The sequence below is a fragment of the Carica papaya genome, chromosome 9, assembly GCF_054855325.1.
Source record: "Carica papaya isolate Zhongbai chromosome 9, ASM5485532v1, whole genome shotgun sequence".
NCBI classification, from domain to species: domain Eukaryota; kingdom Viridiplantae; phylum Streptophyta; class Magnoliopsida; order Brassicales; family Caricaceae; genus Carica; species Carica papaya.
The window spans coordinates 9,904,599-9,931,704 of record NC_142317.1 but is presented as its reverse complement, the minus strand read 5'-3'; the positions used below and the strand labels follow the sequence as shown (position 1 = coordinate 9,931,704).

Below are 27,106 nucleotides of genomic sequence, written 5' to 3'. Positions count from 1 at the left end.
GTAGAAATAGAAATAAAATTAAAATCCTATAAGGTCAACCTCCGTTGGACAGCTCTGATGTGACACGGGAGGCAACCTCCAAAAGTTAATTTTTTTACTGTTCAGGATCCAGATCCTGGTTTTCCTGATATGAAATAGTGTGATAAATGAGATAAGGTACACTAGTTCAGTAAGAATGTCAACACTTAACGGCGATACGGAGAAACAAATGTTGGTAAAAATAGAAAAATAATCAATGAAACTATTTTTCTTTTTAAGTAAATTCATTTAATTTCAAAAACGTTGGTTTTATACTCACATTTTAGGTTTTTAAATACGATTTGTGAAGACAATAATCAAGATAAAAATTTATTACACATTTAAAGGAATAATAATAGCAAACGTTACATTTTTACTTATTTAGCGGTACCTCTACGAGTCCATAAAGATTCCCCTACACGTGGACCCAATATCTAATTTATTAGTTAACTAATCGTCCCCATACCCCATCCGATAATTGGCACCAAACATATCACCGCTTCAATACTCCATCCGGTATGAGGGTGAACAATACTTCTTAACTTCTTTCAGTATAAGACTTCTCAACTTCTTTCGACTGAGAGTATGTCCATAGTAGGATTGTCCTATGTACCAGGTCTATACATATTTTTTTTTTCATGATATCCGATTAGTCTTTTATATAATTATTCACGTCATCAACTAACCACCAATTCACATAACCATTTCAGATTTACAGATCAATAGAACGACATTTAAATGGATAATTCAATTTATACTTTAACAATTGAGAAAACGTTATCAGTACATTTATTTCAAATCAGTCAACATATGAGAATAAAAGTCAAACAGTCAATAAACAAGAGAGCAATTAAAATCAATATATTAAAGCACACGATGCAACAATAAATGGTTTAGGCAGTATAGTAATAAATAGGCAACACAGATAGGACAATTATACACTAACTAGTTACCGGCTCCATTGGTGACATGTATTCAATTAATTAGAGATTTCTAATATTCACAAATACAAAGTTATTTATCATTAAATTTTAATTTACCGTAATTGGAAAAAAGGGTGAGAGATTCTTACACCAGATCGGTGTTCGAAATATCATCTTTTTCATTACGATTCCTGGCGATTCTCGAGTCTCTTGGATTTTTTTCTGCAAAAATAAAAAACACGCGTCATGTATTCTAAAATACCTCAAAAAAGTAAAAAATAAGCATTTTAATTTTTTTTGGTCGATTTAGGGTTCCGGTATGGCAGCATGCTCTGGCGCCGAGTCCATCGCCCACGACGGTGTCTCCTCTCGGCTTGGCTGGTTTTGACCAATTTTGTACGAAACCTGCAAAGAAACGAGGTTAGGCAGCCTCAATCAGCCAAAAAAGGAAAAACAATCAAAACATTATCGGCAAAGGAGTTTTCTGGTGCGGCGGCTCCGCCGTTCATCTCTTATGGCTGGGGATTCTTTTTGGTTGACTTGCACTAGAAAAAGATTAGGGACACAACGGTCGAAAAATCAAAGGGAGCAGAAAATGGGAAATGGCTCACCAGAGCAGGTTTTGGGTTGCGGCTACGGCAGCTCGACCGAGCTCTGCTCTTAGTTTCTAGCTTCCCTTTTAGCTTTTTGGCTCCGATATGTGTGTGGAGAGATTTGAAATCAAATTTCAAATGAAAGAGGGGGAAAAATTGCCTATCTGATATCGGTGGTGGCTTTGGTGAGGCGGCGACGATGGTCAGTTTTCTTTCCGGCCGCCCTTCTTCTTCTTCTTTGGCGAGGACATGTGCGACTAGGGTTAATGGAATGTGATCCTTAAATACCCCCCCTCCCTGTGTCGATCTAGGTCGTCCTTGTAGGGACACGTAACCCTTTCCCATTCGTTGGATCGCTCTTATTTGAAAAATAAATCTTAACTGCACGATCGGATTAAATCTGATTGTTTGATTACGCTTAAAAAGAGAACAGATCTGGGTAGTCCGTGTGCGTGGGTGGAAATCTGGGCTGTTGGATTTATTGGCACGCGGATCACCCACGTGGCTTCCTGCATTGACGCGCGTTCACGTGTCTGCACGTGGCGCACGAGGACCAGGCGCATTGCTGACGTGGCGGTCTACGTGGCCAAATTTTTATTATTTTTACTTTTACCCAATTTTTCAGATTTTTTTTCAAATAGATCATATTTTATTTATACTTTGACCCTAATTTTTGAAAATATGCTCAAATACATCAAAAATATAATTTTCTTCAAAAAATTTAATAAAAATTATTATGATTTAATTATCTCAAACGTAAATTTTGAGACCGGGTGTTACAATAAAATAGAAAATTATTATTTTGTCTTTTTATATAAATATTAAATTGATAAATTAGTAAAATATAAATTAATAAATATTGTTGTTAAAGTTTTTATCTAAATATGCTTATGCTCATGTGTTAAATTTATCTTTAACTTTAATATTTTAAAAATTGAATTGGACTTCTGTTTTAGTTAAAAATTCTTTTTTTCCTTTGATCAAAATTAATTTTTGAAAAATAAAAAAGCACTAAGAACAATATATTTTATTTTTTCATTTTTTCTCCTAAGCCGTAGCGAACTAAAACCCCACAAAGCCGTAAGCCTCCACAATTCCTCTTCTTCCTCGGGGCAAGCTCCTCTGCTGCTTTCCATTTACCTGAGACATCTTCAACCAGCAAGCATCGCCTGTGCCACTTCTCCTCTCCTTCTTTAAATAGCCGTCTTCTTCCATCATTACAACGCCTCATCTCTCTACTGCTCCCACACGTGCGGACTTCTGGACAGTGGCCGTCATTTGGTGCCCTAGGTATAGTCTTTAACCTTGCTTTTTCTCCCATACTACATTATGAATCTATTTCCGCTATTGCATTTGTCGTCTTTTCGACTTCGATTTTTTAAAAGTATTTTCTTATTACCCTTGTGCTTTTGTGTATCAATTGTTCCTAACAGAGCTTCAAGTATGTATTTATGTTCGAATATACATTTTTTACTATTTCTTTTCTTTGATATTTATTTGTCTGCTCTAAGGTTTTAGGAAAAAGGATGTCAACAACTGAAATATTTTCACTTTTGGTTTCCCTGTTTGGTTTTCTTTACATTTTTGTTTTTGGTTTGATCTTGCGATCTGAGAACGTATTTCTGATTGTCATGTATTATATTTGAGATTACACTATGTTCATATAGTTATTATTTACTGATCTTAGAAACCAACTGATTTGTCAGTATCAGCTGTTGTACAACGATTTGCAACCATCTTCGAGTCTTCTTTGTTTGGTGCATCTTTTGCGTATTGTTTCTTGATTTCATCTTTTTAATTTGGTTTTTCCGGTGTGCCCATTTTCCTCTTTCGAGTATTTTTTGATTCAGTTATTCGTTTTGTTTCCATGTATGGATTAGTGTGGGTGGGTTTCTATCTCCCATGTATTTCTTTCATCTAATGTTTCTTATCTTTGTTGTTATTTATATATAATATATTTTTCTGTGCCATAACATGCATATATCGCTTTTATCTATTCTTCTTTATGTCTCTTTCATTCTATTGTTCTCTTTCCTTTTCCCTTGTTCTGGTTGTGGTTGGTTTAAAATGGTCTATTTCATTGTTGTTACTTATACCTTTTGCAGAGAATCTATTGATATTTAACATATCATTATATATTTTCTATTCAATGAAAATACCTTGCGTATTTGATTAGTGTGATGAATGCATTTTTGTTTATCTGTGAATGCTTAAACCTATTTCCTGCTTCTGCATCCTTTTTCATGAATATTCAGTTTTAGGTGTTACCTTTTTCTTAGGCATGGTTTCAACATCATCTACTTTTTTGGTAATACTTAGTGCTTTGTGTAAACTTGACGATGATCCTTTTGTTTATTTTTTCATTACCTTATTTTTTATTACCTAGTGCTCCCTTTACGTTCTATTCAACTTTGTCGTTTCTCTCAAAACTTTTCATGAGTCTCTATGGAGCTGGCAGTGTGAAAACAAGATGCTTTTTTTGAATTGGAAAAACTTCCCTTAATTTTTTTCTTTTTATTTTAATCCCCTCCCCATGAGTTCTCTGTAATTCATATTTTGTTCTAGGTTTGTTTCAAGTAGGTTGTAATAAGGCTACTAATGTCATTTTCATAATTTTGGTAGTGATGGCACATACACCCACTAACAATTGGTTGATAAACTCATTTCATTTTAATTTGAATGTGGGGGTTGGGTGCCTAACACCTTCTAACTTGTAATAGTTTTTTCTTACTCAAATCTCTGTGTATATTTATATTTGACATTCTGAAGGTGCCTTTATTGAGGGTCAGTGGAGACTTTGCTTTGTAATTCATTTCCATGTCATTTCTATGCAATTCTTTTGTATCATAAATTATATGCAATGGAATTGAAAAGTATGGTTACTGCAACTATTTTGAGAAGAGAATTACCTACTTCAGGAAAAGAGAATTGGATACTGAAATAGGAAGAAAATGAACAAGAAGGAAGTACTGAAGCTGGCAAAAGGGTTCAGGGGAAGGGCAAAGAACTGCATAAGAATAGCAAGGGAGAGGGTGGAGAAGGCATTGCAGTATTCGTATAGAGATCGGCGCAACAAGAAGCGTGATATGCGCTCCCTCTGGATCCAACGCATCAATGCAGGAACTCGACAGCATGGCGTAAGATTCTTTGCCCCCAAGTATTATGTATCTAAGACATTTTAATTTCAGCATCACAAAGTCAACTGCTTATTGTAATCTTTAATTGTATGTGAAGTTCTGGTGGCATTTTTTGCTAAAGTTTTTTTTTCTTTGGCCTTTCCTTGATGATTTATTTTTCTTTGTGCTGCTGCTGATGATATTTTTTATTTGTTAGTAAGGAAATTTAGAATGGTTTTGGAAAATAGAACTGAGAATCAAGCTTTTGTAATCATGAGCTATGATGGAATCACTGATATGTGGTGTGTTATAAATATCTAAATGTTCCTGTTAGATCCTTGTTTGCAGCATAGAGAATGTGCTTCTTTGAGTGTCTTGTGTTATAGTTGAACTAATTTTATTTCTGTGTATTTGTATCTTGTTAGAAACAAAACAGTTCCTTATCCGCAGGTTTACCAAAGGAGAAATAAAATCAATAATCCTGTGTAAATATATATGTGTGTTAATGATGATGTTTGTTGTGTACTTACTATATAAGTGTGTTAAAGTGAGTGTTAAGTGTGTATTAGGGTAAGAAATAAGTCTATTATAAGACAAGGCCAGTTTAGGCAATTCTGGAAATTTTAATTCTGTAATTAACTGCTTCTCTTTGTATATATCCTCTGCTGTGGGAATGAAGAGAGTTTATGTCTGGAAATTTATTGTTAATGGAGAGTATGTTTAGCAGTATGTTGAGCATTGACTGCTCCTCTTTCTACTTAAAAAAAAAATGGAGAGTATGCTGAGCAGTTTAGTCAATTCTGGAAATTTTAATTCCAGGGTTTACTGCTCCTCTTTGTATATATCCTCTATTGTGGGATGAAAACAGTTCATGTTCTAGAATTTTAATGTTAATAAAGAGTATGTTTCTACTCTAGTGATCGTAGGGATCTCCACCCAAGGAGCTCTAATTATTATTATTATTTTTTTGGAATTTCTAAAGATAGAGAAAGGCAGAAAATCAAAAGGAAAATACAGTCCTACCTACTGATTTTGTTGTTAATCATCTCATAACACTATCCACCAGTAAGAGTAGTAACAAATTGGTAATGGAGCTAATCATTATGGATGATCAACAATTTATATCCGAAAAATTCTTGCAAACTTATCAAGAGAATAGGGAGCAAGAGATGTTGAAGTTTAAATTTTTGGTTGGCCGGTTGGAGGAACTATCGGTCAGGATTGTTCAGAAGGAAGCTGGAGAAGGGAGTAGCAAGGCAGAGCATCACCAGCGTCTGGGTGTCTGGGTGCGACAGAAGAACAAGGCCACACAAAGGAGGAATTTGTGGGTGTGCAGACACCCCTGCATGCACCCAGAAATGCAGAAATAGAACTGCCAATGTGCAGACCCCTTTGGGCACAACCTGCAGTTTTGGTTTGGCAACCCTGCGCACACTGAGTGGCTGGCTACCCAGTGGTTGTACACCAGCTGGCTGTTGATTGGCCCTGTCTGCCCAGATTTATGAAATTGAATTTTCCAGTGTTTGATGGGTCCAGTGATCCTCTTCCCTGGGAGGAATAACTGTGAACATTTCTTCCGGACCAGCAAACAGAGAGGAGGAAAAAGTGCCGCTAGACTCTTTTCATTTGGAAGCAGAAAGACTGGATCCTTTGTTGACAGCAAATGAAGTGGTGGACGAGCTGGTGGCGGAAGGAAAAGAGGGCTTGTTGTGTAAATGATGCGGAATCCGGGATCAACAATGGAATCCAAAACCCTGCATATGCATCAGCAATCAGAAACTCAAAACCTTAAGCAAACCCTCCCTACTCCACCCCCACTCAACAGGGGAGTGAAAACCAAGGTAAATGGGAAAAAAAATAAAGAAGTAAAATTGAAAAGACGCCACGAGATTTACCTCGATAAGTGATCTCAATTCCTAACACAACAAGTCAATTGAAAACCCATTCACTCTTGAAAGCTTAAAAGCTTCAAACAAGAATATCTGAATTCTATTAATAAGATAAGTATTCCTAATTGAACTACAACTCTAAATCGAATGCTTATTTATACTATAAGCCATGCGAATAATAAGGAAAAAATAATCTCCTAATTAATGGTAGAAATTACATAGGAAATTAAATATAGAATAAAATGGAAAACTAGTAAGAATTAAGAAAATTACAACTAAAATAGTATAGATATAATTTCTCTACAAGGAAAATTTTTTAAATAGGGAATATCTTAATTAATTGTGACTGATTTAGGGGAAGAGATTTTGCCAAAATATTTTCCTCTTTTTCAAGTATTTTCTTTTTCTGTGAGATTTGGCATTTAAAAAGGTTTTCTCTTTCTCAAGATAGTTTACAATTTAGAAGTAATTTCCCCTCTTGGCTAATCTTTAATTGTGAAGATTTCCCATATGATAAGGAAATAAAATTTTATGGGAATTTTTCCTTTTCGTATCTTACTTAATTTTTTCTTTTTTTTATTTATTTCCCTCTTGTACTTGGGGTGAATATTACTATTACACCCTTGGGTTAATGGCCATGTTGTCATCTTTTCTAGGATTTTTTTAATGGGTCCAATCCCATATTCCTCATTGATCCACGCTTGAATAAAAAGCTGGAAGACTTGTTGTAATTTTTGAGCTCTCTCCTTTGTAATGGGTCCACTTGTCTACTTGGCATTGAAATATCCTCTCCACCAACTTGACCCATGTCCATGCTCACATCATCCCCGCCCTTTTCAAAAAGATTCGTCCTCGAATCTAATCCTGCATCAAAAAAGGAAGTATTAGAAACATTAAAGCTAGTAGACACACCGTACTCGCTTGGGAGATCAATTTTGTAGGCATTGTCATTGATACACTCTAGAACTTGAAAAGGTCCGTCTCTTCGGGGGTCTAATTTAAATTTTCGCTGATTGGGAAATCTTTCTTTTCGCATATGAACCCATAGCCAATCGCCGGATTGGAACACTGCTCGCTTCCTTCATTTATTGGCGTGTCGTGCATAGAATTCATTCTTCTTTTGGATATGCTGCCTTACCTTTTCATGTATGGCTTTAACAAGCTCTGCTCCCACCATCGGTATCTTGAATTTCTTGCAAAGGTAAAGGCGTGAGGTCCAACAGAATTAAAGGATTAAAATCATAAACAATCTCAAAAGGTGAAAACCCTGTAGATGTATGAATGCTCCTAATATATGCAAATTCTACTATAGGCAAATAATCCTCCCATGTTTTCAAGTTTCGGCCAACTATAGCTTTCAACAAGGATCCTAAGGTTCTGTTTACGACCTCAGTCTGACAATCAATATGGGGGTGACATGCAATAGAGAATAACAACTTAATTTACTTTACAGAACTCTTCAAAAGTGACTAAGGAATTTCGCATTCCTATCACTCAATTTTTTTAAGAATGCCATGAAGCCTCACAACATCCTTGAAAAATAAATTTGCGATCTTTGTTACATCATTAGTCTTATGGCATGCAATGAAGTGTGCCATCTTACTTAATCTATCAACGACGACAGATATACTATCATTACCTCTCCTGGTCTTAGGCAATCCTAATACAAAATTTATAGATATATCTATCCAAGGTACTGTAGGCACAGGTAAAGTAGTGTATAATCCATGAGGTAGAATGTTAGATTTGATCTGCTTACATGCAATGCACTTACTACAAATACGCTCAATATCTTTCCTCATGTTAGGTCAATAAAAATGCTCATTTAATATATCTAGAGTTTTAGTTACCCTAAAGTGCCTCATCAATCCTCCACTGTGAGCCTCACGCACTAGTAATTTTCTAATTGAACAGTTGGGTATGCATAACTTACCATCTCTAAGGAGGAAATCATTATGTCTATAAAATTTCTAAAATGCAGAATGCTCACATGCATGATAAACAATGAAAAGATCATTATCATTATTAGCATATATCTCCTTAATATGTTCAAATCCTAACAAATTAGAGATAAGTGTAGAAATTAAGGCATACCTGCGAGATAATACATCAACAACATTATTATCCTTACCTTGTTTATACTTGATTACAGAGGGAAAAGATTCTCTAAACTTGACCTACTTACCGTGATGACGGTTGAGTTTACCTTGACCTTTCAGATGTTGTAGGGATTCATGATCTGTGTAGATCACGAACTCCTTTGGTAATAAATAATGCTGCTATACCTCTAATGCTCTCACCAAAGCATACAACTTCTTTTCGTAGGTTGAGTAGTTCAACGGTGCGCCACTAAGTTTCTCACTGAAAGAAGTCACGGGACATCCTTCCTGCATCAGAACTGCTCCTATATCAATACCTGAAGCATCACATTCAAGTTCAAAAGTTTTGTTAAAGTCAAGTAAAGGTAAAATAGGTGCAAAACATAATTTATCTTTCAATAAAGTAAAAACTTATTCTTGTTCTTCAGTCCATACAAATTTTACATTTTTCTTTACCAGTTCATTCAATGCTGCTATGGAACTGAAATTCCTAACAAACCTGCGGTAGAAGCTCACTAAACCATGAAAAGTCCTTACCTTGTTGGCTGAAGTCGGAGTAGGCCAATCTCTGATTGCTTTCACCTTATCTTCATCTATCTCAATGTCGTATGCAGTAATTACAAATCCTAAAAAAATTAATTTTTCACTGCAGAAGGTACACTTCTTGGCGTTCGCATACAACTGTTCTTTTGTAAGGACGTCAAGGACAGATTGGATATGTTGAAGGTGATCCTCTAAAGACTTGCTGTAAATCAGGATGTTATCAAAGTAAACTACCACAAATTTACCTAGAAAAGGTCGTAAAACATGATTTATAAATCTCATGAAGGTGCTAGGGGCATTTGATAATCCAAAAGACATAACTAACCACTCATACAATCCATACTTGGTTTTAAAGGCAATTTTCCACTCATCTTCAAGTTTCATCCTTATATGGTGGTATCCACTCTTAAGATCTATTTTAGTGAAAATAGTAGATCCACTCAATTCATCCAACATATCATCTAAACTAGGGATAGAGTGTCTATACTTTACCGTAATTTTGTTGACGGCTCGGCAATCCACGCACATCTTCCAAGAGCCATCTTTCTTAGGCACCAGTAACACTGGAACAACACAAGGGCTCAAACTTTCTCTTACATGTCCCTTACTTAACAACTCCTCCACTTGCCGCTAAAGTTCCTTTTTCTTCCCAGGATTACTTCGATAGGCTGGACGGTTGGGAATTGAAGCTTCAGGGATAAAGTCAATCTGATGTTCAATCCCTCATAGCGGTGGTAGACCATCCAGAATCTCTTCTGAGAACACATCTTCATATTCCTGCAAAAGAGAGAAAACAGAACTAGGCAAAGAAGTGTTAAGGTCAGAAAAAGTTAAATAGGTTTCATTGTACCAAAGTACAATTAAGCTTTGCTTCTCACAGATCGCTCTCCTCATTTCTCTCTCCCTCACATATAAACATTCTTTTCTTTTCTCTCTCTCACTTTCTCTCATTGGGCCTTTTTATTGTTCTTTTGGCCTCTTTTACGCTCAATAGGCTTTCTTTATTTCTTTCAGCCTCTTTATCTCTCAGTGGGCCATTCTTTTTCTTTTCAGCCTCTTTTCTTTCTTTTTCTTTTTCTAAGTATTTTTTAAAGGATTTCTTGATTTTGATTTGATCAACATCGACCTCTTTTGGAGATAGAGGTGTCAAAATGTGTTTTAGGCCATCTAGACGTAAAGAGTATTGATTCTTGAACCCGTCATGATGTACCTGTCTATCATACTGCCATGGTCGTTCAAGTAAGATATGACTGGCCTGCATGGGAACGACATCACAATATACCTCATATTTGTATTTGCTTATGGAGAAAGGAATGTTGACTTGCTTGTGTGTACCCTAACTTGTCCACACTCATTGAGCCAATGTAGTGTGTAAGGGTTAGGGGTAATTAGTACAAGATAACCCTAACTTGTCAACCAGCAAAGTACTGGCGATATTGGATCAACTGTCTCCGTCTATGATCAAACTGCATACCTTCTCATTGACATGACATCTGGTGTGGAAGATATTCTCTCTTTGATCATTGTTTGTTTCTTTGGATTGCATATTTAGGGCTCTTCGGACAACCAATATCTCACCCTATACTGGGGCTGCTAAATTGTCTTCACAATCATTTAGTGATGTTCTACTGTCATCATCACTGCTGTACTCACTGACAGTCTCTATCTCACCATTGTCTCGTAGTAACATGAGATTTTTGTTGGGGCATTGTGATGCGATGTATATGACTCCAAGACACCTAAAACACTTAATAGAACTTGGTATTTGAGTAGTAATAGGTGGTTTAGAGTTACCTTTAGATTCGCTAGAGTTGGATTTGTCATTCCTTTCTTCAAGTTTCTTTTTTTCTTCCTTTTTAGGCCATCTGGAACTAAACTGAGGGGTAGATTGAGAATTACTTATGAAAGAACTTTTATACTTTAGATATTTCTTCATAGCCATGTGTACCATCTCATCCAAATTTATGTAATGATGCAGTTCCACAGCATTCACAATCTATATGTTCAGACCACTCAGAAATCTAGTCATGGTGGCTTCTGGGTCCTCATAAACTCTAGCCCTGATCATTGCCATCTCCATCTACTTGTGGTAATCTTCTACCGAGAGAGATCGCTGAGTCAATCTTTGGAGCTTATGGTGCAATTCTCTATCATAATAAGATGAGACAAATCTCTTTATTATAATAGACTTCATCTCTCTCCAAGTGGATACAAGTTTGTTTCCATCTCTTCTCCTGAGAGCAGTCACTTGATCCCACCAAATAAGTGCATAATCTGTGAACTCGAAAGCTGCAAGCTTTACTTTCTTGGCTTCACTATAGTTGTGGTAGTCAAAAATCAACTCTACCTTCTGTTCCCACTCGAAATACGTCTCTACATCATTCATTCCTTTGAACGGGGGTATCTACATCTTGATGGATCTGATGTCATTATCTTCTCTCCGGATTTCTCTTCTACTAACTTCACTATTGTTGCCATGTGACTCATCATCATCCTGGCGATGTCGGCGTCTGGGATGACTACGGTTCCTTCCTCCATCTCTCTCACCCATTCTTGTTGCTATACCTTCAATGGCTAAGATCAATCTGTTGTACATGTTATCCATCCTAGCCTCCATGCATTCTTCCAAGGTCATAGGTCGGTTGGTTTCATTAAGCTGTGATATATTTGCAAAAGATGTTAATGAAAAAAAAAAGTCACTCCTTCTCAATCACTCGTGTTTACTTTTCCTGTCTTCTCTCGTCAAGTTGAGTGTTGGAATTGGATCTCTTTAATCAAGACAAGTAAGGTTGTCTTTTAAAACCCTGCAAAGAATCCTAAAAAGGAATCTTGTTCTCTAAAATTTCAGAAGTAAGCACATAGAAGAAGAATATGTGATGCGCTTATGCTTATAGCTAAGTAGTTAAGATGCAATTAACCACTTAAATGTATAATGGAACTAAAGCACTTAAGAAAGAATGGAATTAGGAGTAGAAAAAGACAATTATGGACTTAAAGCGTCAAGGATTCGATTAATCCCTGTGGATATAATCGAAATATTATACCTAATTATTCTATCCCAATGACGGTTGCGCTCTATGACTCACTTGAGTTTCTGTGATGCAGACTAATGCAGAATATTGAATGTAATATTGAAAAAAAACAAACCAATGAGTAACACACCTCTCCCCTTTTTTTTGCTCTTTTTTATTCTTCATATATTCTATTTTTTTTTTCAGAATCTCTTTTTTTTATTTTATTATAATAACACTATAAAAAGAAAATTTTTAGAAACAAACTGAATGAATTAACACTTTATGTAACGAGTGTTAATTTTATGTAAGAAATAAATGTAAATAGTAAATAACAAAGATAGTAGATTTACCGGAGCTTATGCTCTGATACCAACTGATGCGGAATCCGGGATCAACAATGGAATCCAAAATCCCACATACATCAACAATTAGAAACTCAAAACCCTAAGCAAACTCTCCCTAGTTGACCTGCACTCAATAAGAGAGTGAAAACCAAGGTAACTGGGAAAGAAATAAAGAAGTAGAATTGAAAATACGCCACGAGACTTATCTTGCTAAGTGATCCCACTTCCTAACACAACAAGTCGGTTGAAAACCCATTCACTCACTTTTGAAATGTTGAAAGCTTAAAGTAAAAATACTTGAATTTTATTAATAAGTTGAATATTCTGAATTGAATGCCTATTTATAGTGTAGATCATGCGAATAATAAGGAAAAAATAATCTCCTAATTAATGGTAGAAATTACATAAGAAATTAAATATGAACTAGAATGGAAAACTAGAAAGAATTAAGAAAATTACAACTAAAATAGTATAGATATGATTTCCTTATGAGGAAAATTTTTTAAATAGAGAATATCTTAATTAATTGTGACTGATTTAGGAGAAGAGATTCTCTCAAAATATTTTCCTCTTTCTCAAGTATTTCTTTTTCCGTGAGATTTGACATTTAAGGAGTTTTACTCTTACTCAAGATAGATTGCAATTTAGGAGCAATTTCCTTTCTTGGCTGATCTTTAATTGTGAAGATTTCCTATATGATTAGAAAATAAAACTCCATGAGAATTTTTCCTTTTCATGTCTCGCAGAATTTTTCTTCATTTTCTTGTTTATTTCCCTCTTGCACTTGGGGTGAATATGATATATTATTACACCTTTGGGTTAATGACCATGTTGTCATCTTTTCTCGGGCTTCTTTAATGGGTCCAATCCCATCTTTCTCATTGATCTACGCTTGGATTAAAAGTTGGAAAACTTGTTGTAATCGTTTAGCTCTCCCCCTTGTAATAGGCCCACTTAGCTTTGAAATATCTTCTCCACCAATTTGACCCATGTCCATGCTCACATCAGTAAATTTTTCATGGAGAAAGCTTATGATCATGTTAGCTGGGATTTTGTGGACTATTTGTTGGAAAGATTGGGTTTTGGTCCAAAATGGAGGATGTGGATGATGCATTGTATTACAACTACCTCCTTTGCAGTGCTCATCAATGGGGGTCCCTCTGTTTTCTTCAAAGCCTCTAGAGGCCTTCGACAACGGGACCCATTATCTCTACTTCTATTTATTATTATGATGGAAGCATTTAATGGCTTATTGTCAAGGGCGTTGGAGCTGCTATTAATTAGAGGAATTAATATTGGCCGTGGTGACAATTCCATTGAGTTTTCACATTTGTTTTTTGCTAATGACACACTGATTTTCTGTCAACAGGAGGTTGGGATCCTGAGGCATTTAACCTGCATTCTGCTACTGTTTCAAGCTGTCTCTGGCTTGAGCATCAATCTGAGTAAATCTGAGATGGTCAGATTGGGGGGGGCAAAGAAGATGAAATTAGGCTAGCCAAGGTTCTGGGTTGTTAGCTGGTCAGTCTCCCTAACCAATATTTGGGCCTTCCCCTTGGGGCCAAATATAAGGATTTGAAAACTTGGGAGGCGATTATTGAGATGTTTGAAAGGAGACTTGCAGGATGGAAAAAAAATTTTCTATCCAAGGGAGGTAGATATACCTTAATAAGAACCACTCTAATGAATCTCCCAATTTATTTTCTCTCCACCATCACGAATCCAGTGAAAGTTGCTAAAAAATTGGAGGCAATAGAATGTTGTTTTTTATGGGGTGATGAGGAAGGAAACAGAAAATATCACTTAGTAAATTGGGGTGATATTAAGAAACCAATAATGCAAGGAGGCCTGGGCATTAAGTCCATTGTTGAGCTGAATGTTGCCCTTAAAGCAAAGTGGCTGTGGATATTTGTCATGGAAGAAGATAGGCTCTGGAGGAAGATTATTACTGTAAGATGGGGTGATCTGCTTGGCAGGGTGGGGACAGACATAATCAATAAAAAGGCGTAGTCTCGGGTTGTGGAGGAAAATGTTAATGGAATAACACCGTTTTCAGGATTGCATTGAGTGGAATATTGGTTGTGGCGACAAAATCAGGTTTTGGAAGGATGAAAGGATTGAAGGGGGGTGTCTCATGAGCCGTTTTCGAAGAATCTTTGAGATTGCTCAGTGCAGAAACATGGTTGTCAAGGAGGCCTATAAGGAACATAATGGTAGGACTTGGGAAGTGAATGATCACAGGAATTTGAAAGATTGGGAGGTTCAGGAGTATGAAAATCTTTTGAACCTTCTGGAATCACAGCAACTGAGTAATAAGGCAGACAGAGTGAAATGGAAGATGAACCAGAATGGTCTGTTTTCCGCTAAATCATACTACTGCTTTATTAGAGGGGAAATGCACGTCCCAACTAATAGTTTTCCGGCAAAACAGATTTAGAAATCAAGAGTGTCACCAAGAATTGCTTTCTTTGCCTGGGAGGCTAGCAGGGAATGTATACTAACACTTGATAAGTTAATGACAAGAGGACAGTTTCTTGCCAATCGGTGTTACCTTTGTTTGAATGCTGCGGAGTCGTGTAATCACCTCTTATTATGGTGTCCAGTGACTTATAAGCTGTGGAGCATGGTGTATGGACCTCTGGGGGTAAACTGGGTGATGGCTGACATTGTTAGGGGGGAAATTTGGGCTTGGGGTGGAATTAGTCTAGGAAAAGAGTGTGTTAAGTTGATTCAGTTGACCATTTTTTGGGTTATTTAGAAGGAGAGAAACCTTAGAGCTTTTAAGGGAAAATAGAATTTGATGTATAGATTGAGAGACAGGTAGTTTCATTTTTTTGAGACTATTTTAATTGGACATGACATGATTAAGGATGAGGATTTTGGGATTGTTATTGATATTTAACTCGAATATAAATCTATTGTACATGGGTGGTACCCTGTTGGTACTATGTTTATAATACTACTTCACACTTCTTATTTCAAAAAAGAACAAATTTGGAAGGAGAACGACAACTTTGATTCCTCAAATTGGAGAGAGTGTGATTATATTTGACCTGGACAGATTTTAAGCATTTTTTTCATCTCCGGTTTGGACCACCAGTTCACAGTAGTTACTTTCTGTGCAAGCAAGTGCACTCGCCCCTGAACAAGAAGTGGAAATTTTCATTAGTGGGTTGAAAGAATTCATTGGGGTGGAAGTTGCGTTTTCACATCCAAGGGATTTGACTATAATCATGAATTTAGCACGACTTCTAAACATAAAAATGACGATTTCTGTCTGAAAAGCATCCGATAGGTCGGTGGCCAGTCTAATTTGATAACTTATTCAAAAGGAATTGATAGACGAATGGGTCATGGAAGACTAAACGAACATGAAATGAAAGGTCGATAGTGAAAGATGAACAAAAAGTCACAACTCAAAGGCTAATTCATGCTTTGCCAATGTTACTCAATGTTATTATAGTAAAAACTGAAAATGAAAGGTCGATAGTGAAAGATGAACAAAAAGTCACAACTCAAAGGCTAATTCATGCTTTGCCAATGTTACTCAATGTTATTATAGTAAAAACTGAAAAAGAATGCCCTTTTGAGCACCTTTATCACATACCTAGACCCAGAAGAGAGCAGAGCCTCGACTCATGTTTTCACTAAAAGCTTGGATTCCAATGCGGAAAAAGTGCTGTGCTAGTGAATCGATAAGTCTTTTACAGTATTATTGAAGTGAACTTTTAGCAAGAGCTGAGGACTACAACAGGGTCATCCCCTTCTAGACACTAATCACCCCGATTGATATTTGGTACTTGGTATTTAACTTTGCAAGGAACTTTCTACACTTTGTGGGACTAAGCTAGCATTTAGCTCCATCTATCATCCTCAATCAGGACGGCTAAACAGAGATTGTTAATCGCATAGTTGGAGTGTACCTCCATTGTTTTACAGATGACGACCCAACATGGGTGGGTTCTATGGTTTTCTTGGGGTTAGTATGCTTATAATATTGGTTATCACTCTTCTTTAAAGGCACTCTTTCGAGGTTGTGTATGGGAGACTGGTATCAAGACTACTCTCTTATTGTCCGGGCCTTTCAACTTGGAAGCAGTTGATTGTGAACTTAAGGACCATGAAAATTTATTACACACTTTACGTACTCAGTTATAATCCTAGCTATTGGGAAGTGATTTTCAAGAACGGTGATTTGGTTCTTTTGAAGCTTTAGCCGTATAGACAGATATTGCTTAATATTAACAAGAGGGTGCAGAAGCTGTTTTCTCGTTTCTATGGCCCTTTTAAGTTACTTCAAAGGATTGGTGAAGTTGCTTACAAGTTGGATTTATCCTCCTCCACCAAGTTACATCCAGTTTTTCATGTTTCTTCTCTCAAGGCTTTCCATGGACAACGAGGTAAGCCAACAAGGTGTGTCATCCACTCTTCCTGTTGTTCATCAAGGAGTTCCTCATCCTTCATCTTAATCTCAATTGACATTAAGAACCCATAATGGCCAGCATGAACTTCTCATGCATTCAGAGGGTCTCTCTTGCAGATGTTTCTTGGGAACTTGCTGATCAAAGGCAGCTCCGCACTCTTACTTTGCGCTTGAGGACAAGCACCAATCCAAGGGGGAAAGTGATGTTAGGAACAAAATAGTTCTTTATCTGCAGTTTTACCAAAGGAGAAATAAAATCAATAATCCTGTGACTTCTTACATATATGTGTGTCCGTGTTAAGCTTATTGTATAATTACGATGTAAGTATGTTAAAATAAGTGTTAAATGTGTATTAGGGTAAGAGATAAGTCTATTATAAGACAAGGATAGTTTAGGCAATTCTGGAAATTCTAATTCCAGAATTAACTGGTCCTCATTGTATAGTTCTCTGCTGTGGGGATGAAATCCATTTGTCTGCAAATTTAATATTAATGAAGAGTGTGTTTCTAATCTAAAGATTGTAAGGTTCTCTCTATCCAACCAGCCCTATTTATTTTTTCTGAGTCTCTAAAGATGAAGGAAAAAAAATCGAAGTAAAATTCAATTTTATGTACGTTGTGAGTTTTCCCATAACACGATTGGTGAGTAGAAATTGTAACATATCTATGTCTTTTAGGTTGGACACTGAGTCTTGTATCTTTTACATTGCGGTAAATCAGGTGAATTATGGCAACTTTATGCATGGCCTGATGAAGGAGAACATCCAATTGAACAGAAAGGTTCTCTCGGAGCTATCTATGCACGAACCATACAGTTTCAAGGCACTTGTGGACATCTCTCGGAGTGCTTTCCAAGGAAATAAAAATATTGTGCTTCCGTCTAGAAAGGTAGACATTTCATCAATCAATGTGTAACTGATTTTTAACTTTACTCATCCTTTACTTTGATTATTGTCTAGCTAGAACAGAAAAGATCAACGTCTTTAGTTCGCAAGCAAAATATTTTACCTGCTTTCTGATAAACTATTGTAGATCTGAGCTGTTGGATATCATGAAGCAAAATATCTCAGTTTGGTTTTTTAATTAGGTTTTATTGAATACCTTTCCTTTTAAAAAGAAATGCTTTAGACACTAGCAGTTAGAGATTTGCATACAATAATTCTTTGTTTTTCTTAAACAAGTCAATTTTTTTTTTTTCAAGTTAAAATTGTTGAGAAACATGAGTCCAATTATTTGGCACAAATCATAAACACCATATATCCTTCACCAAAAGATGGACCTCATTGCACACCTATTCTACTGTAACTCGAATGACTCGAGAACAGTGAAGATTGACAATTTTTGTAGCTTGGAAAGAGCCAAGGAAGTTCAGCAACCTTCAATAACTAGATTTCCCCTCTGGAGAGATTGCTATTGCTATCTTCTCTCTTAATCTATTATTTTCTCATTCTATTTTTCTTTCAATTTTGATGATGAATCATTTTGTTATTGCAAGAGTGCATGTAGTGGAAGCCCTTTTGTAATTTTATTCAGAAGGTAATTTAAGTTATTTTCCTAGTGCAAAATGTGAGGGAATAGGGTGCGTTCTTCTTTGAAACTAGGTAGACTAAGTTCTGAACTCAATGGAGGGAAACATGAGCTCATGTTGAAAGGTATATGTTACCTGTCTCTTATGCTTTTTTTTTTTTTAATAGACATTAAAATTTTTTATATATAGAAAGAAAATATACTTTGTTGTTTGTTTTTAAAGGACTTAATGAGTATACTTGAAAACTACCTATTTTTGTGTTCTTTTGTTTCGATGCTAAAAGAATGAGGAGAAAATAAGTAGGGAGAAAAGTCATCCGAGGAAATACCATGTCTAAAAGTTCATAAACTAATAATTTTTAAGACAAATAGACATTGGCAGACAATTATCAGTCTGACAGTAATAAACTGTTTGTTGGGTAATGAAAATAGAATTTTCAAACACAAATAAAAAGTATTTACTTTAGTCGTAGATATAATAAAATTAGTATGACAATCATATTGTTTCATTATAAGTTTCATTTATGGATAGAATTCAAGAGTATCTCTTAGGTGGGGAAGTTGCATTCCTGTAGTTACTCATGTAGTATTAAAAAATATCTTATATTGTAAAAGAATGGTCATCAATTGAAGTGGAAAGCTTTAGACCATTGTTTGTAATGTCATATTCAAGTATCGTAATATACTTGAAATACAGTTGCAGTATTTTGATTTTGTATAAATTATGTTACTGATTTAGTCAACCAAGTTCGTCCTAACACAGACATTCAGACTAAAATGTTGAAGTTCAAGAGTGCATTGTGATTAATTCTGTTGGTAATGTCATGAGGCCCAACATAAATGGATTATAAGTTGTTAACTTTTACTTAAAATATGACACTATTTTATGGAATTTCTAGAGGAGAAATCTATTGGACTTAAAAAGAATGAAAAACCAAATTTGATATTCTAAGTTGCAGTGCGAAAAAGTTATTGTTTGGTTAAAGAGACTTTACACTTTTCATGATTATCAGGTGATAGAGAGTGATAAAATTATTCTTTGTGATAGTCTAGGAATGTATATTTATTGTGTAGAAACCATCAAGTTAATTATAGCAGTCGGTAGATTGAGTTTCTGTTTTTGTTTATTTCTTTTTCATTTTCGGAAATCATCTTATTAATTTTAGAATTCAAAATAGTGCCGTGATCCAGAAATTAGTTTAATTGGTATGGTTGATTCTTTATCTGCACGTAGTATTTTATATGTGCAATGGATAATGAATTTTAAAATATATCTAGAAGACTGACATTGATTTATTCACACAAATAATCTTACTTGGTGTCTGTGAGATGTTCATGGGTGAGACTAATTGAAATACAGATGAACCCTAATTAAAGATTAAGCTAAAACGATTGTGGCTTCGATAACAAATTAAGATGAGCTTACCATAGTAGTTATAACATAAACCCTTAAACATATAGCTTAACTCGAGTTAAATGTTAGATTGAAGTTCAGACGTTTGTCACATATGATGCAACATTTTTATGGTTGAGTTGTATGATTTGAGTTTGAATTTTATTCTCTATCTTATTTACAATGTTCTTACTTTAATTTGTTATTTGAAAACTTCAAATCAAATACTATAAATTTCTATCATATTTGCATTATAATTATAGTATATACGTAGTAAAAGTAACATATTCTTACTGGAGAATTTGAGGATTGGAAAATTACACCCTTGCCATTGCTGAAATGACCAAAATGTATCTTGGCTATAACGTATCTTTGGTCATTTGAGGTTCAAGAGGAGCTCAGTTACCAATCTTTACAAACCTCTCAAAAGGCAATACATGTTAAGGAGAAAAAGTTATTTGCAAGGAATGTAGAAGAGATAGAAGAAGAAATATTAAAGAGAAAGCAAAAGGTCTTGGACTACACCCATAATTTTTTTTCGTTATGTGTGTGCGTGTGTGTGTATATATATATATGTATGTATATATGTAATGGGCATACATATAACAAATTTAATGCATCAGCACGAAAGTTTCACAAATCAATCGTTATATGTTATAATCAGTTGTTGGTAACTGTTGTTTGTCAAATACCAAATGGATCCTTGTTAAATAGGGGATGTATAACCAATTTAGGGAAAAAGGAAATTGCATGTGAATAGAAGAAAACATAACTAGTATTTTTTTTATAAAAAAAATTATATATTTCCATAATTATGTAATATTTACATACTAATATATAAAAATAGAATTAATAATATAATAACATGCTAATGAGATATATAGAAAATGCGTAGTTAAACTTAAAATTTATTGTCAGATCCTAAAAAAAGTTAAAGAATACATATATACATATGGCTGGAAGCGTGGGAAGAAGAACGTTCAATCAAACTGGACAATTTCGAACTGGTTCTTTAATCGGTGAGCCAGCATGAATCGTTTCTTCATCATCATTCATACCAGGACATCTGTTCATCTTATTCCCTCCGATGTGTTTTCACTTGAATAAACAACTTTACTTCATCCGATTCATGGTGATGATTTTCATATATTTAAAGGATAGATTATAAACAAGACGAATCATGTAATTTTTCGAAATGAATCTTAAATAAAATATATCTCTCTTGATCTATTACTTTCCATTTCTTTTTCTTTTCTGTTATTTTCCTCTCTTTCTTTCTCTCTCTCTCTCTCTCTCTAAAATATTCTCTTTCTCTCTCTATTTCTCTTTCTAAAACCAGTCTCTCTCCATCTATAAAAGATTATCTCTTTCTCTCTCTAAAGACTCTCAAACTCTCTTCTTTTGTCTTCTCTCTTCCAAAAATCTTCTTTTCTTTTCCGAAATTCCAATTCCTTCCTATTTATTTCTTTAATTTTTAGATTATCCCACATCATTTAAATTTAATATTTTTTTTCAAAATCAAGTTTGATAAATTATATATTAAAGGCGGGTACTGACATTTATATACCGGTAAAGAGACGTGCAAGTATCAATTTTATGATAACAGTATAGTAATAATAGTACACTTAAATGAGAGATAAAATATGTACAATTTGACTTGAATTTGAAATGTAAAAATGATGAATTTGTTTGATTCTTAACAAACAGATCATAAAATGTTTCGGTAATGATTACTTATATTATTAATATAATAAAACATGTATATTGACGCCTGAAAGAATGTTGTCGGAAGACTAATTGGAGTCCCCCTTACACTAAAAAGAATTTTAATGTCAAAAATTTTAAAGAACATTGCCAATTCAGTGAGGAAGATAATTAGGTTGGGATGAATCAACTTCAACTGGCATTGCATAGCGGCAAAGTGGGGACATGTGACTGTTATTCAGCCACTTAACAATACAATCTCTATGAAAAATATGGTGACAAGGCATCCGTGTAACCTTCTCTTTCTTCTCCACAAACTCTTCCATGCAAATCACGCACTGTTCCCCATCCAACTCTTTCTCATCAATCGTCACCTTCTCCAACGCCATCACCGATGATCTTGCAGCACCCACAAACTTAACCCTGTACGTTTCCATGGATTCCCTTATGATCTCCATTCTCTCTTCCAGTCTCTCCATTCTAATCCTCAGCTCACCCAAATTAGCTTCTGTGGACGCCCACTGATCTTCCTGATCATCCCTATTGACGTCCATGAACTCCCATACATCCTCCTCCTCACCCATCTCATCGTCGTCACTGATTTCGTCGAAATTCGAATCTGGGTCGCCGAGTCCTATGGCTAAAAACCGCACGCACACCAAGAACCGACGTCTATTGAGTGGCCCGTGGCGCATATCGCGAAGATAGTTGGAGATTTGGCGAAGGAACTTTTGCTGGCAACGGTAACTGACAGGGGCACCGGAAGGGAGATAAGAGCGCTGGTGACCGAAAAGCTCCCTTTCGAAAGTGTTGACAAGGATTTGAGAAGCGCTTGGGCAGTCAAGATCAAGCACGTTAAATCGAGATGATGAACAGAATGGGGGGTTGCCTTGAAATTGAACAATATCGGAATTTCGAGGTGATATAGATGTCGATTGTTGTAAGTTTAGGTGCGATACCGACATGTAGTATCTGTATCCATCATCCATTATATCGATATAGATATATATATATATATATATAACGTTTACTTGACTGGGTTTGTCTTCGGTGAGTATAGAAAGCTTCAAAGTTGAAGATCAAACACCGTGATTTATTTATATGTGTATATATATAGGTTAAATCCCCTAAATAGGCAAAGATTTACTTTCCTAACATGCTTAGGATACGTTGTTTATAGACCTCCTTAATTTGTTTAAATAATAAGAAATCTTCTTTTCCCCTATAAATTATGGAAGATGTCTCCTTTTTTTTTTTTTTTGGGAACGGCGTCGTTTTTAATCAAGGTCGGTATTAGTATCCTAGTCATCGACGTTATTTTAATAAAAAAATTAATTAATAAATGAACGTGCACGAAATTTTATGGCGGATTAAAATATTTGTTTAATTTATATTATATTATATATTAATTAAAAAATAATTTTGATGCAACAAGCTCATGCGTTATTCATGAATTTAAAACGCAGCAGAGAAAATTATGGAATTAAACAGAATAGCCATTAATGAGTTGAGAAGACAACACGATGATGCAATTATTTATATTTTGCATTCGAAAAAACATTGATATATATATATATAATACATATTAAAGTTTGAGTTCCTTACTCATCATCTTCTCCTTGATTCTTGGGTTTTGACATACATCATCTCTGTAAAAATATAACGTATCTAGACTTGAATTTCTCTAGACCTGGTTGCAGAGATGATGGTGAGACTGAGGAGAAGAATTAAAGATAAGTAAGACGTTACAGTAGCAGTCGTCATTCTTTTGCAGAACTTGTCGAGGTAATTACAGATAGGCAACCAGCCGGCATGGCTATCGCCATTTTTGCCCAGGTACCCAACGGCAGTTGCAGCCGCACATCCAGCCAGCACCAACGACATCATAGCCTGCACTTCCATTTAAATTTCAGATCTATTAACACAATTACCCACATCATAATTCTTTTATATATTATCATAAATAATTAATGAAGCATATTAGGTTTGATATACCAGATCATGGAGGAAGAAGAAGAAGTAGTTTCCTGGGGTGATGCCTCGTCGAGAAGCAATCAATGTAAACACCAAGGAGAGCAGAGTGAAGGAAGCTGCAAAGGCATTAGCTATGGCTAAGAACCTGAAACGGAAAAAAAGAAGAAGAAAGAGAAAGAAACGGTTGATACTAATGGATTCAATTGACAAGAAGTACACGAGAAAATTGGGGTGGGGGGATATGTGATATATGATATATCTTACTTGAAAGAAGGGGAGTAGCTATATTTAGCCTGAACAGGAATGCCAAAAACCAGAGTGGTTTCTTTGTTAGTGACAATGAGAGAAGTAGAAGCCAAGGAAGCAGCCATGACAGAAGCTCTCAAGAAAATTTGTAAGAGAAGAAGGAATTTGTGGGTTTTGGTGGGTGGGTTTTGAAGGATTTTGGGTTCAGCGTTTGCCATGAATTGAACACAAGTGAAAGCAGAGGAGATATGTATAAAATATATGTGTATGTATATAAATGGAGGGTGTATGTGTATGTATAGGTATAGGAGGATAAGGGGAGGTGGGTGTGTAGGAAGAAGAGATATGAAAAAGAGTGTGAAGTAGAGAAAGGGTATATATAGAAATAGAGAACGGAGACGAAGAGAAGAATATTTCAAGTGATATGAACCTAACACATCCGCCAAAATTGCTGCATTCTAAACTTAATCACTATCTACATTTCCTGCTAATTTGTTGCCGATGCAGACAACAATTTTCAACTCTTCATCTTTGGCTTCTGTAATTTCTTTTCTCATTTTAACCTTTTTATTCTCAAAATTTACATCAACAGGAATAGCCTCAAAATCCGGTCTGATTATGGATTAAGGTTCCTATAATTAATTAATTAATCTAAATAAAAATAAAATATATCATATATACATATATATATATATATATATTTACATATGTACTGGTAAGGAGTTTGGGAGAGAAAAATAAAATGTGAAAACCCACGAAGCAGGAGGTTTTATGGCCGAAACTAAAATAAATATTTTGTTGGATTAACGTTTGAGGAATTTATTATGTTATTAATTAAGTAAAATATTATATAACGGTTAATTTTTTTAAAATTAAAATTAAATTAAATTATATTATATTATATATATATATATATGTGTATATGAATTCAATTATTTAAATAGGTTGGTTCTTTTTTAGTACTTTCTTACTGAATCAAATGTAAAGAGTGGAAATTGATCTTCAAAAATAAACTATATTTCTTATTAAATAAATTGATTGTAAAGCGTATCTTATAATATTTTATAGCATAATATCTTTTCAATGATTTCCTTTATTTTTTTTAAAAAAAAGAAAAAATAACATTTAAAATAATTAAGTTCAACGAAGTATGGTAGGCTACTTGAGATTCTAAATTAACTTCAATCAAGTAATTCAATAAATTACTTCAACTTTGCCTTTTCTTTTTTCCTTGTCAAAATCCTGCATTCTTGACAAGATGTTCTAATGAGATTTTTAAATGTTAATTCTTTTAAAAGTCACCATTATTCCTTACTATTCAAAGTCATTATAAATCACAAAATGGTTTTCCTAATTTGGTGTTTGATTATATGAATATTTTTGTGTTTCAAAATTTAATTTATGTAAATCAGAAATTCATTAGCCATTATTTCTTACAAAAATTTCAATGTTATTGCTTGGTTTGTTTATAAGATTTGAAAATGATAACTATATGTACCAAATTTGAATTCAAAAGTTGAATAATTTAATACTTGGTTAATTTTAACATGCATGCATTATGTACTTAGTTAGAAACTAACCAAATTCATGGTAGGTCTAAAATGATGGGACAAATTAGCTCGTGTATTAATTAGAACAACTAATCCACAGCACATGTCTTGCTACAATTTATTTAAAGAAATCGGCTACAAATTATTATGATTAATAAAGATGATTTGTTTTTTTGGACTCTCGAAATGCAAGCACCAAAACCCATGAGGTTATTAATATTCTTAAGGTGTGGAACTACATTAGGTCGGAAGCTGATTATTTTTCACAGGGTATTTGAATTTTATGAAGAAATTATCTTAATTTTCAAGTTATGCAACCCTTAAAATGAATAATTCATTTGAAATTATTTATCACAATCTGAGTTGTTTCTTGGCACCAACCTAAATAAAATAAGAGAAAAATTCCCTAGCAACATCTTAAAACCATGGATTCTAACATTAATAAACTTTAGATCTTTATTAGAGATTTTAATGATAGTGTAACTTTAAAGGTACCAATTGGAGGTTCTAATTGATTGAGGCTTTAAGGGTCCTCGGTACACTTGGATCCGTGAGACCACAAAGTCTGCCTAGATAAAGATTCTTTTAATATTCAAGGTGAAATTATATTTTAAAGAGGTGAAATCTCGCCAAATGTTACTCAGATTATTGTCCCGCTTAAGTTACTTTGTTACGATGAAGACTCGCTTAAGTTAAGTAAACCTTTCTGTTTTAAGGCAACTTGAAAAACCCATCATAATGTTAGTAGATTTATCTCAAAATCTTAGACGAATGAAGGTTCCATATGGACTACTATTACTAAGTTCATGGACAAAGCTAGAAATCGGAATATGGAAACTTTTGATCACATAAGTCAACCCAAAAATTATCTATAATGGAGGACTTTGGGTATTCAAAAAGCTCTCCTACATCGTAATTTTCCGTTTTTAAAAAATCTTGAAGTAACTCTCATTAACTAAATTATATCTGGATTACAAAAAACATATTTTTTGTTCCAAATAACCTGGATTGAAATATCGACTTTTTTTTATCACACATGTAAAATTAGAAGAAGCCACACTAGAATTTTTCATATTCTTACCTCAAATAATAACCTTTTTAAGGATCCTATTAAATTAAGTATATGACTAATGAATTATATGAAGTCTTTCATTAAAAAAAGCTGACCTCTGGGCCTCCTTTAAACCACAATGGCACTCTATTGAGTATTATGGAAGATGAGAGAGAAAATATAGCTATCCCAATTAGAGATGATGAGATTTTCACGGATTTAAAATCCATTGCACCTCTTAATGCCCATAGACCAAATGTGTTTTATGCGTTATTTTATTAGAAACATTAGGACATCGTTGGGCCCATGGTTGGAGAGCTTGTGCATGGTATTTTTAATGGATATATTTATATTAGATTAGCCAATAATACTCTCATTATGCTCATCCACCAAGAAATACTCTCCTGACACTTTTATTGATTTTAGATCTATTAATTTATGTAATGTATTTATAAGATTTTCATGAAGGTTCTCATTAATCAGCTTAAAATAATAAGACAACTTATTAAAATGACTCAACCTACTTTCTCTCTAGATGCCAGATAATTAACAATATCATTATTGCTCAACAAGTAATTTACATGATACGTGATAAGGAAGGAAATAAAGGTTTATGGCTGTCAAAGTAAATTTACAAAAAGCTTATGACATGCTTAACTGAGATTTTAGTGAGGATACTCTTAAAACAACTAGGTCACT

General features: G+C 34.6%; 3 protein-coding genes across 3 annotated transcripts; 1 reads left to right on the top strand and 2 right to left on the bottom strand.

Moving 5' to 3' along the window:
- Positions 1 to 2,581: 2,581 nt before the first annotated feature.
- LOC110823060 (Ribosomal protein L20) lies at positions 2,582 to 18,045 on the top strand. Its single transcript, XM_022053334.2, has 3 exons — positions 2,582 to 2,824; positions 4,453 to 4,671; positions 17,683 to 18,045. The coding sequence occupies exons 2-3, from the start codon at positions 4,486 to 4,488 to the stop codon at positions 17,875 to 17,877; spliced, it is 381 nt and encodes a 126-aa protein (XP_021909026.1). The 5' UTR covers positions 2,582 to 2,824; positions 4,453 to 4,485; the 3' UTR covers positions 17,878 to 18,045.
- A 3,577-nt stretch (positions 18,046 to 21,622) lies between these two features.
- On the bottom strand, positions 21,623 to 22,972 carry LOC110822944 (uncharacterized). The gene has a single exon (XM_022053166.2). The coding sequence runs from the start codon at positions 22,573 to 22,575 to the stop codon at positions 21,742 to 21,744; it is 834 nt and encodes a 277-aa protein (XP_021908858.2). The 5' UTR covers positions 22,576 to 22,972; the 3' UTR covers positions 21,623 to 21,741.
- A 138-nt stretch (positions 22,973 to 23,110) lies between these two features.
- On the bottom strand, positions 23,111 to 24,173 carry LOC110823042 (CASP-like protein 1F2). Its single transcript, XM_022053309.2, has 3 exons — positions 23,825 to 24,173; positions 23,582 to 23,705; positions 23,111 to 23,476 (listed from the first exon to the last, which is right to left on the bottom strand). Exons 1-3 carry the CDS (start codon positions 24,022 to 24,024, stop codon positions 23,255 to 23,257), a joined length of 546 nt encoding a protein of 181 aa, XP_021909001.1. The 5' UTR covers positions 24,025 to 24,173; the 3' UTR covers positions 23,111 to 23,254.
- Between the last annotated feature and the right edge of the window lie 2,933 nt (positions 24,174 to 27,106).